Source organism: Pan troglodytes, chromosome 11, assembly GCF_028858775.2.
Source record: "Pan troglodytes isolate AG18354 chromosome 11, NHGRI_mPanTro3-v2.0_pri, whole genome shotgun sequence".
Taxonomy (NCBI): domain Eukaryota; kingdom Metazoa; phylum Chordata; class Mammalia; order Primates; family Hominidae; genus Pan; species Pan troglodytes.
In genome coordinates, this window is record NC_072409.2 from 59880201 (window position 1) to 59898195 (window position 17995).

At 37.9% G+C, this 17995-nt stretch overlaps 1 protein-coding gene across 1 annotated transcript in view; it reads left to right on the forward strand.

The window, feature by feature from the left end:
- ENTREP1 (endosomal transmembrane epsin interactor 1) overlaps positions 1-17995 on the forward strand; it is a 67377-nt gene that overhangs the window by 35139 nt on the left and 14243 nt on the right. The window contains exons 3-6 of the mRNA XM_016960932.4: positions 11282-11392; positions 15516-15644; positions 17165-17272; positions 17406-17539. Coding sequence (XP_016816421.2) covers positions 11282-11392; positions 15516-15644; positions 17165-17272; positions 17406-17539 — 482 coding nt within the window. The remainder of the gene's footprint in view (positions 1-11281; positions 11393-15515; positions 15645-17164; positions 17273-17405; positions 17540-17995) is intronic.

Genomic DNA, 17995 nt, shown 5'->3' on the forward strand with positions numbered 1-17995 from the left:
TTGAGGTATCACTCATTTTTTTATAAGTAAATAAGTGAGACCCAGTGAGTTTCAGTAATTTGCTCAAGATTATTCGGCTAGTAAGCCAATGGGCTGGAAATTAAACACACATTTATCTCACTCTGAGTTCATGTTTTTTATTCCATTTTATGCTTTAAATTTAGTTTTTCCATTTGTCAAGGTTATATGTGCACATGGTTTAAAGGGTCAAATAGTGCTGTAAGTCTGAAGAAGAAATTTTCAGTTCCTTGTCCCATTTTCAAAACACAATCACTTCAACCAATTTCCAAAGGCAATCAGTCACTTAGGCATTGTAGACAATTAGGAAATCTTTCTCTGTTACATTTCACCCCTCTGCCCCAACATGTACTTTTATAGTCCCTTTCTCAATAAAGTTATATCATGATTTTGGTCAGAGCAATTTTCAGTGTTTATTTTATTTTGACTATCCTCTTTCCTCTCCAGTAAAATATTTTATTTTTCTTCAAGTTAACAAAGGTTAACTTGTTCAAAGGTCCTTCTTAATTTGCTTCATTTTTCTGTTATTATTGATACAAATGTCAACCATCCTCTTACTGTTTAAGTCCCTCTTCCATATATTCAAGTACATCTGTTGGATATTCTGTCACTTTCATCCTTCCTGGAGCCTTTTGACTTGCTCTGTCTGGACTGGCTGCCCAGTAGGCTCTGCATGTTACTATCATCTTTATCATCCTTTCACCATTATCTTGGGCGTTCCCTTAACCTCTCTTGAGTTGGATCCCTGTTTCCTGGATTCCATAGCTTCTTTTTTTCCCTCACTCCCCACAAATTTTGGTGGAGCATCCTGTAGTAGATTTCTGAGAAAAGGGTATATTAAAAACACATTTAAAAAATCTTGTATGTAAATTGCAAAAAAAAAAAAGTAAAAATATTTTTATCCTATTCAAACTTGATCAACATTTTTAGCTAAGTATAGGATTCCAAAATTGGAATTCTCTCTCAAAATTTTGAAGCCATGGCTCCATAGAATTTTGGCTTTCCAGTGAAAAATCTTTCAGCCTTTAGCTGTGGTTGAGATTTTCTTCTGGGTCCAAAGCTGTGGTCAGAAAAAGGAATCAGGAGTTCTAAGTGACTTTTTTTTTAAAAAGGGATAATTTATATATGGTACCATGCACAAATCTTAAATGTATAAATTGCTGAATTTTTATACATGTATACACATGTATAATCATTATCCAGATCAAGATACAGAAATTTTCCAGTGTTCTATAAAGTTTCCTTATGCCTCTTCTCAGTTGATTCCTCTGTCTCCCTGCAGGAGTAACCACTGTTCTGATTTTTTTCTACCATAGGTTATTTTTATGTGTTCTAGAACTTTTTTTAATATGGAATCATACAGCACATGCCCTTTTGTGTCTGGGTTCTTTCAGTCAGTATAAGGTTTCTGAGATTCATCCATGTTTTATATGCATCCGTTGTTTGTTTCTTTTTATTGTTGAGTTTCATTCCACTTACGAAATGTACTATAATTTGTTCATCCATTCTTCTGTTATTGGCATTTTGGTTCTTTCCAGTTTTGGGCCATTATGGCATGTGCTATGAGCATTCTTGTCTATGTTTTTTTGTGAACATATGCAAAGGTCATAGAGTGGTATAAATTTAACTTTGTTAGAAACTGCTGATCATTTTCCATTGTGGTTGTACCAATTTCTAATTCTTTTTTTAATAGACTCTTGTCAGTATTATTTTGAGGCTCACTTTCATTCCAAAGAGTATCTGGTGCCACCATTTCTGAACATCTGGGGATTCTGAAGAGTAAATCCTGTTGAGTTTTGGCTGTCTTCATTGCTTTTGTGGGATTCAGTTTTCTCAGGACCACTGAGTCAATTCATTCTTGTCCACTAACTTTCTACCTTCTAAAATTTTGTTGCTGTTCTCATGTTCTCTCTATCCTTAAGGATTTCTGCGTTAAAAATATTTTCTTTTCCTGTCATTTTAGTGGGTTTTCAGGAACTAGTAGAGCTAAATACTTATGCTCAATTCACCATTTAAAACCTATTAGTGAATAGGTTTTAAAATAAAAGTGTTAAACTATTCTGCCTTCCCACGGTTACTGGAACTATTTATTTATTTAAACCTGCACAGTGAGTTTAAGTTGCATCTTGAGATTGGAGCAGTGGGGAAGTAAGGAGCAAAATAAAAGTCCTTAGGCAGTAGGGAAAGGTCAGCCTATTTAAAGAATGAAATCTTGTATCAAACAATACCAAGCTGTGATAGGCATAATTATTTAATGATATTATGTGACAGGGATTATGAAGAAATCTTAGCAGGGAGGGATAGGCAAATTGAAGGTGATGTTGCTTCTTGATAGCCTCAGGTTCCCCAAACATTCTTTCATTGGGTCAGTTAATTGAGACCTGGAATGAACTGGGGGTACAATTACCAGAGATCAGAGCTGAGATGAATTCAAAATACTGAATTGAAAAACATAATTCGTTTTGCATAAAGGCAGCTGGTATAAGTATCATAAAGGCACCTGGTATAAATATCATAAAGTAGTCATGATTCAAATGAATAACAAAAAATAAGAAAAGCATAGAAGACTTAACTCATTGTGATGGTTAATACTGAGTGTCAACTTGATTGGATTGAAGGATGCAAAGTATTGATCCTGGGTGTGCCTGTGAGGGTGTTGCCAAAGGAGATTAACATTTGAGTCAGTGGGCGAGGAAAGGCAGACCCACCTTTAATCTGGGTGGGCACCATCTAATCGCTGCCAATGAATAGAAAGCAGGCAGAAAAACGCAAAAAAGCTAGACTGTCCTAGCCTCCCAGCCCACATCTTTCTCCTGTGCTGGATGCTTCCTGCCCTTGGACATCGGACTCCGAGTTCTTCAGCTTTGGGGCTCAGACCGGCTTCCTTGCACCTCAGCTTGCAGACAGCCTATTGTGGGACCTTGTGATTGTGTGAGTTAATACTACTTAATAAACCCCCTTTATATATCAATCTATCCTATTAGTTCTGCACCTCTAGAGAACCCTGACAAATACACGCATGTCGCCAGTGCCTATGAGAGCACTAGCTCTTTGGATCTTGGATTTTGCAAAGTATCCTTGAATAGTTGGATTTTGCTTCTTACTCATGAAGACCACAGGGCGATGTGGGGCAAGCCCTCTACTTTTTGGCGCCCACTGTCTCTCACGGTCTAAAATACAAGTTCTAGAAAGACAGTTCTCTGTCAACTTTGTGTTTTTCTGTTTCTTGAGAGTAAACCCCAATGATGCATTGGCTTCAGTAGAATTCAGGAGCAGTAACCCATAGTGTTCACTTAACTGGGCAAGTGATGATTAATTTGAAATGAGAACAATAGGAATGGGGCTTAATGAGCAGGAAAAAAATTAGGTTAAATATTAATATAAGGAAAAATTTTATAGAGAAGTTGTATCAGTCAAGCTCCCAGCAGGAAACAGATGACACAATACAATTACAATTGACAAGTGGTTAGTAAAGGGACGACTCACAAAGATATGTGCAGGCTATGGGGAACAGTGAAACTGTTAACCTTTTCTAAGCCTGCAGGGAAGAGTGGGGGTGGTGGCAAGAATCTGGGAGTCAGAGTCATGTACAGAGGACCCCTGAGAGCCTGTGTGGCTTTCCTTTGAGGGACACAGCCAGCCTGAGGCTGCAGAGAAGGAACCAGGAGAATAACTCCTCCAGCCTCACTCTCTTCCCTCCCTGTGGTCTTCTTTCCGTCAGGGGTCCCTGTTGGTTGAGCTTCACTGGAGACCAGAGGGCAGAGTAGCCCCACTGAGCCAGTCTGCATACAACAGCCTTGCCCATGGGTAGAGTAAAGGAAGGGTAAGTGTGGAGAGAGGCTGTGGCAGGGCAAACAGGAGATGCCCCACACACAGATGTCAGTGGTCCAGTGTAGAGCGAGTTCCCTAAAGGAGGCTGCAGACATCATTCTTTTTGGACACGTTTTGGAAATAATGTAACTGCAGATTTATCTTAAAATTTGAATGTCCCTTCCAGCTGCCATAAATTCAGATGTCGCAAGCAAAAGAATGAAATTCTGGTACCAAACCTAATGAAATGTGTTTTGTGAAATTCACTTTACAATAACAAGCTGCTCCTGCAAAGAGGAAATACCCAGTAATAATAACACTGTGTACATTGTATTTTCCAGTATATAAAGGACTTCCATATAAATAATTTTAGGTGACTCTCTTAATAATTTTGTGAGGTAGCTGGGAAGATAGACCCACTTAATGGATGAGAAAAGTCTCACAGAATTGGCCTAAGATATCACAGCAAACAAGTGGGAAAGCCTGAATTTGAGCCAGGTCTCCAGATTTCAAATTCAGATTTGAGTTTCAAGAGAAACTCTGATCACCTGCAATGATTTTTTTTTTTTTTTAAGGCAAGAGTAATTTCTTATAAGAAATATAAGAAATTCTTCCCCTTCCCAGATGTTGCTGAGTCGTCTTTGTGACTATAATGTGCTTTGGCAGCTGATATTTTCTTGTCGTCAGTTTAAGGAGGATGCCATCTGATGAAGCTTGAGACACAAATTTGGGTCTTGGAAGTGATCCCATTATAACCAGGTTAAAGCTAGAGGCATCCATTCTGAAGGTCCCTGTAAACCCTGAGTTCTTTATGACTCCAATATTTTGTATCCTGGAAGATGATCCAACTTCTGAAAGAGCTGTGTCTCATATATGCCACAGTTGTCTGTGCTAGAGTAATTCAGGTGACCATTTGGCTAAGTTTGACCAGAGTTTTAATAACATAACAGTAAAGTCATATGCCGGAATAAAGTTGAAGAACAGTGAATGGCGATTTTGTATACAGTCTATGTGTACAAATGAAACCCCAGGTCTTCCTTCTGGGTTTTGCAGGAGTGGCATTCTAATGATTTGACTTTGACTTGTACTTGGCAGCCCCTCCAGTATAGGAGGGAAATGAAGCCTACCAGGCAGTGACTCCCTGGAGCATTTTCTCCGCTTGTCTGTCAGTCAGACATTTTAGAAGTAGCCACATTCATTGTATGATCTCAGAATCCTGCCTTGACTGCTGGATTTAGGATTTTCTTTTTAAAAATAAGGTAAGTATGTTTTATATACAGTCCTGTTCCAGATTGCAAGTGTTCAGTTAGCTAAATTTTGACAATTTGAATAATGCATGTAACTACCACCCAAAACAAAAGGTAGAACATTATCACCCCAGAACATTCTTTCGTGTGTTTCCAGTCAATCTCCTCCTTCCCTGCCCTCCTCACAAATAGGCAATCACTCTTCTAATTTCTATCAGTATAGATTATTTTGTCTATTCCTAAACTTTAAGTAAGTGAAATCATACAGTATCTGGCTAATTTCACTCAATGCAGTTTTAAAAAATTGATACATAATATATGGACATATGGGTTAAACGTGCAATTTTGTTACATGGATAGCAACAAAATAATGATCATATAATGATCAAATCAGGGTATTTAGGATATCCCTCACCTTGAGTGTTTATCATTTCTATGTATTGGGGACATTTCAAGACTTCTAGCTATTTCAAAATATGCAATATATTTTTGTTAACTATAGTCACCCTACTCTGCTTTCAAACATTAGAACTTATTCCTTCTATCTAATTGTGTTTGTATCCATTAACCAACCTCTCTTCCTTGATCCTATCCCCCACACCCCACATGCACCCATCTCAGTCTCTGGTTACTATAATTCTACTCTCTATCTCGATGAGATTAACTGTTTAAGCTCCCACATGTGAATGAGAACATGTAATATTTATCTTTCTGTGCCTGGCTTATTTCCCTTAACATAAGGGCCTCCAGTTCCATTCAGGTTGCTGCAAAATAACAGGATTTCATTCTTTTTTATGGCCAATTAAACATTTCAATGTGTATATCTACCATATATTATTTATTCATTCGTCTGTTGATGGGCATTTAGGTTGCTTCCATAACTTAGCTATTGTGAATAGTACTGCAATAAACATAACGGTGCAGGAATCCCTTTGATATACTGATGTCTTTTCTTTTCCATAAATATCCAGTAGTGGGATTACTGGATCACATGGTAACTCCATTTTTATTTTTTGAGGAATCTCCATACTGTGTTTCATAATGGCTCTACTAATTGACATGCCCACCAGCAATGTATAACAGTTCCTTTCTCTGCACATCCTCACCAACAGGTGTTACTTTTTGTCTTTTTGATAATAGCCATTCTAACTATAAGATGTTATCTCATCGTGGTTTTGATTTGTATTTCCCTGATGATTAGTGATGTTGTGCGCTTTTTCATAACCCTGTTAACCATTTGTATATCTTCTTTTGAGAAATGTCTATCCACAATCTTTGCCCATTGGTACAGTTGGTAATTCCAACTGGGTTTTTTGTTTTTTTTTGCCATTGAGTTGTTTGAGTTTCTTGTATATTCCGGTTATTAGTCCCTTGTCAGATGAATAGTTTGTGTTTTCTCTCATTCTACAGGTTGTCTCTTCACTCCGTTGATTGTTTCCTTGGCTTCACAGGAGCTTTTTAGTTTAATATAGTCTCATTTGTCTATTTTGTTTTTGTTGCCTGTGCTTTTGAGATCTTAGCAATAGAATCTTTGCCTAGACCAGTGTTCTAGAGTATTTTCTCTATGTTTTCTTCTAGCAGTTTCCTAGTTTCAGGTTTTATGTTTAAGTCTTTAATCCATTTTGAGTTGATTTTTGTATATGTTGAGAAATAGGGGGTCTAGTTTTTTCTTCTGAATATGGTTATTTAGTTTTCCCAGCATCATTTATTGAAGAGAGTGTCTTTTCTCCAATGTATGTTCTTGGTGCCTCTGTTAAAACTCAGTTGGCTATAAATATTTGGATTTATTTCTGGGTTCTCTATTCTGTTCCATTAGTCTACATTTTTAAAATTTTAATTCAACTTAATTTATTTATTTTGAGACAGGTTGTTGGCCTGTCACCCACGCTGAAGTGCAGTGGCATGAACATAGCTCACTATAGCCTTGATTTCCCAGGCTCAAGCAATACTCCCACTTCAGCCTCCCAAGTAGCTGGGAATACAGGTGCACCCCACTACACCTGGCTAATTAAACAATTTTTTTTTGTTTTGTTTTGTAGAGACAAGGTCTCACTATGTTGCCAAGACTGATCTTGAAGTCCTGGGCTTGAGTGGTCCTCCCACCTCGGCATCCTAAGTTGCTGGGATTACAGGTGTGAGCCATCACACCTAGTCTATATATTTGTTTTTATAGCAGTACCATGCTGTTTTGGTTACTATAACCTTTGAAGTCAGGTAATGTGATGCCTCCAGCTTTTCTCAGGATTGCTTTGGCTCTTTGGGCATTTTTTTGGTTTCATATGAATTTTAGGATTTTTTTCCTATTTCTGTGAAAAATGTCATTGATATTTTGATAGTGATTGCAGTGAATCTTTAGATTGCTCTGGGGAATATGCTCATTTTGATAATATTAATTTTTCCAATCCATGAACATGGGATGTATTATTATTTATTTTTGTCTTCTTTCATATCTTTCATCAGTGTTTTTAGTTTTCTTTCTAGAGGTCTTTTACCTCCTTGGTTAAATTTATTCCTGGGTGTTTTATATATATATATATGTGTGTGTGTATATATATATATACATATATATAAATATATATATACACATATATATAAATATATATACACATATATACATACACACACACACATATATATACACGTACATATATGTATATTTGTAGCTATTGTAAATGGGATTGCCTTCTTGATTTCTTTCTCAATTCATTTGTTGTTGATGTATATAAATGCTACTGATTTTCTAAACGTTGATTTTGTATCCTGAGACTTTACTGAATGTATTTATCAGATTTAAGAGTCTTTTGGGGGAGTCTTTAGATTTTTCTAGCTGTAAGATTATGTCATCTGCAAAGAGGAACAATTTGACTTCCTCTTCACTAATTTGGATGCCTTTTATTTCTTTCTCTTTCCCGATTGCTCTGGATAGGACTTCTAGTACTGTGTTGAATAGAAGTAGTAAAAGTGGGCATCCTTGTCTTGTTCCAGTTCTTAGAGGAAAGGCTTTCAGCTTTTCCTCATTCAGTGTGGAGTTAGCTGTGGGTTTTTCATTTATGGTCCTTATTATGTTGAGGTATGTTTCTTCTATGCCTAGTCTGTTGAAGGGATGTTAAATTTGATGATCATGTGCTTTTTGTCCTTCATTCTCATAATGTGATGTATCACATTTATTGATTTGGGCATGTTGAACTATCCTTGCATGAATGGGACAAATTCCACTTGATCGTGATGTATATCTTTTTGATGTGCTGTTAGATTCAGTTTGCTAGCATTTTATTGAGGATTTTTGTGTCTATGTTCATCAGGGAGATTGGATATTTTCTTTTTTTGTTGTGTCCTTGTTTGGTGTTGGTATTAGGTTAATGCTAGCTTTGTAAATGTGTTAGGGAGAATTCCCTCTCCTTCAATTTTTTGGAATAGCTTGAGGAGAACTGGTATTAGTTCTTCTTTATAAGTTTGGTAGAATTTGGCAGTGGCTTCATAAATTATTTGCAATTCTTCTGCATGGGAGATTTATATTTAATTTTTAAGAAACTGACAAACAATTTTCTTTTTTTTAAATTATAGTTTAAGTTCTGGGATACATGTGCAGAACGTGCAGGTTCGTTACATAGGTATACACATGCCATGGTGGTTTGCTGCACCCATCAACTCTCAACTACATTAGTATTTCTCCTAATGCTATCCCTCCCCAGGCCCCCACCCTCGGCAGGCCCTGGTGTGTGAAGTTTTCCTCCCTGTGTCCATGTGTTCTCATTGTTCACCTCCCACTTATGGGTGAGAACATGCGGTGTTTGGTTTTCTATTCCTGTGTTAGTTTGCTGAGAATGATGGTTTCCAGCTTTATCCATGTCCCTGCAAAGGACATGAACTCATTCTTTTTGTGGCTGCATAGTATTCCATCATGTATATGTGCCACATTTTCTTTATCCAGTCTGTCATTGATAGGCATTTGGGTTGGTTCCAAGTCTTTGGTATTGTGAATAGTGCTGCAATAAACATACGTGTGTATGTGTGTCTTTATAGTAGAATGATTTATAATCCTTTGGGTATATACCCAGTAATGGGATTGCTGGGTCAAATGGAATTTCTGGTTCTAGATCCTTGAGGAATCACCACACTGTCTTCCACAATGATTAAACTAATTTACACTCCCACCAACAGTGTAAAAGTGTTCCTATTTCTCTACATCCTCTCCAGCATTTGTTGTTTCCTGACTTTTTAATGATTGCCATTCTAACTGGCATGAGATGGTATCTCATTGTGTTTTTGATTTGCATTTCTCTAATGACCAGAGATGATGAGCTTTTTTTTTTTTATCATATGACAAACAGTTTTCTAAAGTGGTTGTGCCACCTTATACTTGCACAAGCAGTGTCTGAGAGTCCAAGTGTTCCTCATCCTCACCAACACTTGGTTTTGTCAGTCTTTTACATTTTAACCATTCTAGTTGGTGTGAAGTGGTATCTCATTGTGGTTTTTACTTTGCACTTGTGACAACTAATTATTTGAAGACCTTTACATGTGCTTATTGGCTATTCTTATGTTTTTTATGTGTCTGTATGAAATGTCTATTTAAGTCTTTTGCCCCAATTTTTAATTGGGCTGCTTGTCTCTTTATTATTGATTTGAGGAGTTACTTGTATATTCTGGACACAAGTTGTTTTTTGTTCAATATATGCGTGAAAATATTTTCTACCAGTCTGTAGCTTGCCTACTATTGATTTTCCTAACTGTGTCCTTCAGTGGGCTGGCTTTAAGATTTTAGTGAAGAGATTTTGAGTTCAGTGTTAGGAGTAATGGGCCCTCACCCATTTTATAGTTGATAATGTTAATTTTTATTGGCGTACTGATGGGCATTATAACCACACTTTTTTTTCAAGGCATTGTATATTATCGTAAAAGAAAATTTCCAAGGGAAAACTCGAGACTTTTCCATAGTAACAGTGATTGTGTTATTGGGTTTAAGGATTACAGATATATTAGATCTCTTTGAGTAGAAACTGCTAGTGTGTAATAGAAGCCCATGTGGGAAGATCAAGTCCTGTCCTTTGCCAATTATGTATTCTCCTTTTCCAAGAAGCTGTGGCATAATCATAAATGATACAGTGCAAGAGGGGACATATTCTATATGCTGCCCAAGTCAAGTCCAATAGACACTGGGGAATCCAGCCTGGGAAACAGTAACAACAGCAGCTTCCATTAGTATTTTCCCCAAGATCTGATGACAGGCTGCATCCAAATTAACAATAAAAGGAAAGAAGCCAAACTTCTCTTGGAGAGAAGAAGGAATTCCCCCTAGGTAAAGTGGCATCATGTGATATTAAACATTGACTCATAAAATGGGTCTCGGGAAATGCTTTCAAGCTTGACTTGGAATAACAATAGTTAAAGAACAGGGTTTCTCCCTTAGAGTTCATATGTGAACTTATTTACCAGCCAACTCTGACATATCAGCTACTTGAATTGACGCTTTGTTCTAACGCTGATAATTATTGCCTCTAATCTTTTATATTTGCTTTTATATTTGCAATAAGATTTTGATTTTCTTAATAATCATGGCTCTCAAGTTGAAAAGCCTGCATAATCTCTAACTTGTACTAAGTAAATACTGGCTTCTCAGTTGACTACTATCAATTTTTTAATTATTTGGAGTAATATTTGTAATAATTAACTTTAGAGAAAAGCACATGGAAAATCTTTGTGTGCATATTCTTTAGTACCTAAAGTGTTCAGAACTGAAAAAAAGACCCATTTTTATGTCCATTTACATACTGTGATTTCTGGATAGTAAAGGCTCTGAGCTCCTTGATGTCCCTGTGTTTCACTTATATTCCAGAGTTCTGTATTTGTTTATTTGCTGCTGATCCCACAAAACTAAAGGAAAAAAAATAAGAGTGGCTCAAGGATGAAATAGCTAGGGCTTAGTGTAATGTGTGGGTGGAAGATAAGGGAGTAAGAATTATTTTCAAAGAGAAAAAAATAAGGACTTGAGGTTATTGAGAAGACTTAAGAGTCGGTGGCATCCCTCAGCACAATTTTAAGAAGTCTAAAATGTGAAAAAAAGTTTGTACATTGAAAACACGGTTCTGATCTTTTTTTAAAAAAACGTTCTCTTGGAAGGGAATATGAGTTTTTAAAATCAGGTAAAACTCTGTCTGAATTTAGCTGTTATCTTTTACTAACTGTCCATTCTCTTGCCATTTCAGGTAAACCTCTTTGTGCTGCTCTCTGTGGTTTGTGTCCTCTTAAATCTAGCTGGATTTATCCTAGGCTGCCAAGGGGCCCAGTTTGTGTCCAGCGTGCCCAGGTGTGATCTGGTAAGCAGTCCTAAAACATCACTGTGCATCTAGGCAGACCCTGGCTTGTCAGGTGTTCCTGGCGAGACTTGCAACATTCAGCATCAGGCAACTGTCCTGAAGTGAAACCTGAAATGGGTAAAGGGAAGTGGGAAAACAAAACAAAGAGCTGCCTGCTGATTATTTCACCCAAGTTGTCGATTACTTTTTCCAAAGCAGGGACCAGCCAGCAAAACACTGGAACCATAGTGATATAATGCATCATTAGTTAGTGAATGGATGGATCAGATGTCCACAATCAATCAGTCTCTGACTGTCCTCATCTAAAGAGAAATAAAATGGATATTGCCAGAATACAGGTCAACAGTCTTTTATCTGAAACCTTTGGAGGCCAGGTGTGTGTCAGCATTTGGAGTTTTTCCAGTTTTAGAAGATTAAATATTTTGCATATACTATTTATTATGTAGCATGCCAGTGGAGTCTGGGACAGCAGGCTGTTATCATGACTTCTGGTTTTCAGAGCTTTTTGGATTTCAGCATTGTGAGTAAGAGGTTGTGGACTTGTACCATCTCTGAACTTAAAAGAAAAAAAATTTTATTGTGGTAAAATACACATAGCATGAAATTTACCATCTTAACCATTTTTAAGTCTACAGTTCAGTAGAGGTAAGTATATTCACATTGTTGACAACCAATCTCTAGAACTCTTTTCATTTTGTAAAACTGAAAGTCTATGCATATTGAACAGCAACAGCTCCCCATCCTCCAGCCCCTGGCAATCACCATTTCGTATTCCGTTTCTATGAATTTGAGTATCCTAGGTACCTCATACAAGTAGGATAATATGCTGTTTGTCTTTTTGTGACTGGATTATTTCACTTAGCATCATCTCCTCAAGGTTCATCATGTTGTAGCATGTGTTAGAATTCCCTTCCTTTTTAAGACTATATAATATTCCATTGTATGTACATGATACCTTTTGTTTATCCATTTATCTGTGATGGATATTTAGGTTGGCCCCCACTCTTGGTTATTGTGAATAACATTGCAACGAACATGGGCATGCAAACATGTCTCTGAGATCCTGGTTTTAATTCTTTTGGATATATAACCAGAAGTGATCATTTGGTAATTCTATTTTAAATTTTTTGAGGAAACTTTGTATGGTTTTTCATAGCAACTGCACCATTTAATATTTCCATCAACAGTGCACACGGGTTCCAATTTCTGCACATCTTCACTGACACTTGTTATTTTCTGCTTTTTTTTTTAAAGTGGCCATTCTAATGGGTATAAGGTGATACCTCATTTGGTTTTGATTTGCATTTTCCTTATGATTAGTGATGTTGATAGTCTCTTCATATGCCTGCTGGCTATTTGTATGTCTTCATTAAAGGAAGAATGTCTATACAAGTCTTTTGCACATTTTAAAATTGAGTTATTTTTTTTTGTTATTGAGTTATAGAAGTTCTTTATATATTCTGTGTATCAGAATATATATACCACAAAACCAACACTGTGATTATTTCTGATGTTATAATTATAAAAGTTTGGGCAAGCCATGAAAAGTATAAGGCAGAACTTAAATATCATTTGAATTCCCACTATCCCTGGATAACAATTTGGCCATGTGTTAAGCATCTCTTTATGCACAAAAACAGACATAATCAACAGGATCATGTTGTAAGTGTTGTTTTCCTTTGGGGAAATTACTGACAAATGAAACCTTTTTGGGCAAGGGGTTGCTCTTCTCTTCTCTTTCCCACTCTGCCCATACCTGTCACCCCAAATCCTTAGTAACAGGCTGGGGAATTATATTTCATAATGTTTTCATGGTCATGTAATCTTACATAAATATGTATGGAGTGGGGTCGTTCATGATTTTTTTTTAAATGGGGTATATTGTATGTAGTTCCCTGCATCCTGTTTTTATCACTTAAAGATGTATCACTTAGAGATAGATTAAATACAGACTAACACCCTTAATTTCTTTTACCAAGTTAGTTCCTTATTTTGTTATTGCCTGTTGTGGCTTGGGTTTTGACCAGTAGACACAGTGCTGCCATTAATATCATTCTGTATATCCTCAGGGAGATTTTAGTCCTAAGCGGAGTAGGTTCCCAGGACAAGGAATTGTTCTCAGCAGTATCTTTTCTCCTGCTTATCTCGTTTATTATTACAAATTCAACCATTTTATTGTTCTATCCATCGCTTTTAAATTAGGGTAGAAGTTACAGTGAAAAACACAAATCTTAAGTGTGCAGTTCATTATAAGTTTTGACCAATGTATACATTCATTTTGACAAATGTATACACTCATGTTATACTCCAAACAATTTCTATACTCCAAACAAAATATTGTTTGTTGTACTCCAAACAATATTTCTGTCACCCTAAAAAGTTCTTTAGTGTCTCTTTTCAGGCAGTCTCTACTCTCTCATAGGCAACCACTGTTCCTATTTCTTTCACCATGGGTTAGTTTTGCATGTCCTTGAACTTCATATAGATGGAGTCACATGGTTTGAAAGTTTTTGTGTCTGACTTATTTTGCCCAGTGTAATGTTCTTGAAATTCATCCATATTTTTATATTGTATCTGTTGTTTGTTCCTTTTTTCAGGACACTATTTCATTTTATAAAAATACCAGAATTTTTTTGTTTTTTTGTTCTCTTGTTGATGGACAGTTAGGTTGTTTCCAGTTTGGGGGTATTATGAACAAAGCTGCTGTGAGCATTATTGTTTTGGGGAGGCAGTTTTCATTTCTCTTGAGTGAATACCTAGGCACGGAGCTGCTGGATGATGTGGTGCTAAAGAGTTTTCCAAAGTGGTTGGGGAAGTGAGTATTTTTAATTTAAAATGGATAGTCAGTTCCTTCATTAAAGGGCTTAAATTCACCAGTGACTGGTGAATTTCTACCAGTGGCTCTCCACGTCTCCACCAGCAAAGAGAGTTTCTCTCTTTTTAAAGTTGTGCCAGTCTGATGAAGCCAAAGTAAGAGCTTGCTGTCACTCTAATTTGTAGTTCCCTGAGTGCTTAAGATGGCATCATCATTTTTTAAAAAGCTCTCCAGAAAATTCAAATGTACAGGTAGGGTTAAGAATGCTGCTATTGAAAGGTGACAGGGGGAAGACAAAGATCTGACCTCTTCAGGCAGTAGCACCAAGAATGCAGGGTGGATGTTCATTATTTAGGATCAGGGAGACTTCTACAAATTTGTTTGTGGATAGGCTAAAGTGACTGATGAGAAGTGAGAATAAGTTTTTAGAAATATTGGGCAGAGATGGGATTAAGAATGGAGGTGAAGGTATTAGATTCTGCAAGGATCAGGAATAGGGGAGAAGGAACGCACAGTGCACAGTTGCCTGGAATCATTTTGCGCAGAGTCTGAGGGCTTCTTTGTATCCAGTGGGAAAATTAATTGGTATTCGTGATCATTTGTATAATGAGTAAACTTTCAAATAGGGTTGTTTAAAGGGACTGAATTTCACCCATCTGGAAAATTTTGCCATCCAGACTGGCTCACTCCAGAGGTTCCAGGTAGCTGAAGTTTCTGAAGAGCTGGACATCTATGTTATATGATGTGTGCAGCCCACGTAGGCCTGGTTTCCCACTTAACTAAACGCTTTGTATCAAGAATGGACTTGTTTGGGAAGGGAATATTTTGTAAGATGATGCCTAGTATTGTCTGAGAGAGATAGAGCTTTCAGGTTAAGATCTTGAGGCTTGCACCAAGTGCAAAAAATGAAAATCAGAGTGCATTGTGTTGGGAAAAAAAAAGTGAGTTTGGTTCCTTTTGGGGAAGAGTGGGACTCATGTACACGAGCAGAATGGAGGCTGATACTTCATCTCATTTAGCTGCTTGTTTGTTAGTACTAAACAGGGTTAGTATGAAAACAGGAGGTTCTCAGCTGGAGACTTTAAAGGAGAAAGGAGGAATATTAAAATTCCCTTTGTTTTGTGAAAGTCACTGAAATTTAGGTTTTGGTTGTTACCATGCTATACCCTAGCCCATCCTGACTGATAGAGGCATTGCCTGACGCAGAACCCTGCCATCATCTCATTCTACAGGATTGGTGCTCCATGGTAGAGCCAGGGTATTTTTTCTTAATAATTAAAGTATTTTTTTTACCTTTCCTCCGTTAAGGTGGACTTAGGTGAAGGCAAGATTTGCTTCTGTTGTGAAGAATTTCAACCAGCCAAGTGCACAGACAAAGAAAATGCCTTGAAACTCTTTCCGGTTCAGCCCTGTAGTGCTGTTCACCTTCTACTTAAGGTATCTCAAACAGATTTCCACCCGCACGGTAAATACACCACGGAGCCCCCAAAGAAGGCAAACTTACTTGAAATATTCCTGTTCTATTACCTCCCTCAAACAGTTAAGCTGCTGAAAGCTCATGTGAGTGAGCTCATTCAATTCAATTCCAGAGACAGAATTGAATGCAGAAAGAACCACAGATTATTGTGTGTGTTAAATTATGTATGGACAGCTTTCTTTGTGTTGAAGAACTGTAAGATAGTAAAAAATGGAAAGGAGCCTGACTATATATATGTATATGTATACACATACACACATATTTCCACATATAAACATATGCATACGTACATATGTATACCTACACACACGTATACGGTGTAGCTTTTAGCAAAACCTTTAAGTCGCACACTCGTGTGTCATTGTTCTGATGCTCATTTGTTTGCTTACATGGGTCATATGGGCCACTGAGTACTACCAGTCTGCAACACGTAGACTAAGGAGAGAGATTGGCCAGAAAATATGGGGGAATTGAAGCACCTTAGCTCTTGTTTAATAAGCAACAACTATAATAAGCCAAAGGTATTAAACAAACAGATGATCCCAGTTGAAGAGAAATACAAAATTAGCCTTCATCAGGGAATTGGATAAAAATTGTGCCCTGACTTAAGGAACATTAGCTCAGTGAGTGACAAAATCAACTGGTGAACCCTGAGGTATGGCTTTTAGAGAATCCACTTCTGCCGGTTTTCTTTAGATATTTGTTTTGGGTTTCATTTTGGTGGGGAGGAAGAATCTCCAAGGAAAGAGAGAACTGTTCCAAGCTACCAGCTCTGGGTTGTGTGGGATGTGGAAATGGCCTGCTTTCCATGGCTTCTGCATTTTTGGTAGCTGAGTCACCCCCAAACTTTCTGAGCCAGGACTTAGCTTGGGGAAAGCCCCACTCAAGGAGCCAGGACTGTACCAACAGAAGCGTTTGGAATGGCCTTTGCTATTTTGAGATGTGTGTTTAGTGGAGAGAAGTCCTATTTACACTCTGGCTGGGCCAGCTCCTGCAGTGTCCTCGTCGTGTGCATGGGGCAGCACAGCCAATTGCTCTTGAAATAGAATTAGTGGCCACAAATTAAGCAGTGTGCTGTGCTGGTGGGAGGCTGTGGGAAGGAGGAGGCTGGGAATTGCTATCCCTGGGGAAATCAGCCTCAGAAGAGAAGCTCACTGCTCTCCTGGAAGGAATGTTTCTCGACAGTATTCTGATGCTTGCAAAAAGAAATACTATCATACCACGTTGTTCTGTGACAGAAAGCTTCTAAGATAAGTTTTTGGAATTAAGAAGTACACAGTATTGCATGAGGGTCATAATAATAGCCAGCATTTATTTGGGCACTTTCCACGAGCCAAACACCATCTAAGTCCTTTACATGCATCCTCTCCTGAGAATTGTCTTATGGAGGCAGTGTTATTATTATTTTAAGGATTTTCTACATTGTATTCTGGTGATGTTTGTTGAAGTACTTAGTGGTGCCATTGTTTCCTTGCCCCAGAAAGTCCTCTTTGCCCTGTGTGCCTTGAATGCCCTGACCACCACCGTCTGCTTGGTGGCCGCTGCCCTCCGCTACCTCCAGATATTCGCAACCAGGAGATCCTGCATCGTAAGTCTATGCAAGGGCATCATGGCCATGTTTCCGCTGAACCAGCCCATGGACCCCTTCGTGTCATCCACTGCCTCTCTCCCCGTGCCTTTGTAATGAAGGCCGTTGACTAACTGAGCTGCTGTTTAATCAGGATGAATCCCAGATTTCTGCTGAAGAAGTGGAGGATCATGGACGCATCCCCGACCCTGATGATTTTGTGCCGCCTGTGCCTCCCCCTTCCTATTTTGCCACATTTTACTCGTGCACACCCCGGATGAACCGCAGGTATCGTTCCTGAGTTCCCCTGCAGTCTGAGTGGGATGCTGTGGGTTCTGAAGACTGAAGTGTCTCCAGAACTCACCACATGAAATCTCACTTTTCTTTGAAAAAGAAAAAGAAAAATTTTTCCTGACTTGAGGAACGTTAGCCCAATGAGTGACAAAATCAGCTAGTGAACCCTGTGGTATGGCTTTTAGAGAGTCCACCTCTGCCAGCCTTCTTTAGAAAAATGAAAAACAATTATGCTGTTTTTCAGGGGTTTCTATTCTCTCTGTCTCTCTCTCTCTCTGTTTTCTGTCTTACTTTCTCTTTTTGTCTGATAAAACAGATGAATCCAAAGAAAAGTTAAACTTTGGCCTGAAGATAGACATTTTCAATTTCAATTAGCTTTCTAAGGGAAACTGACACCCAGGGAGATAACAGCTGTAATTTGACATGATTGAGAGTCGCTGTTGCCTTGGA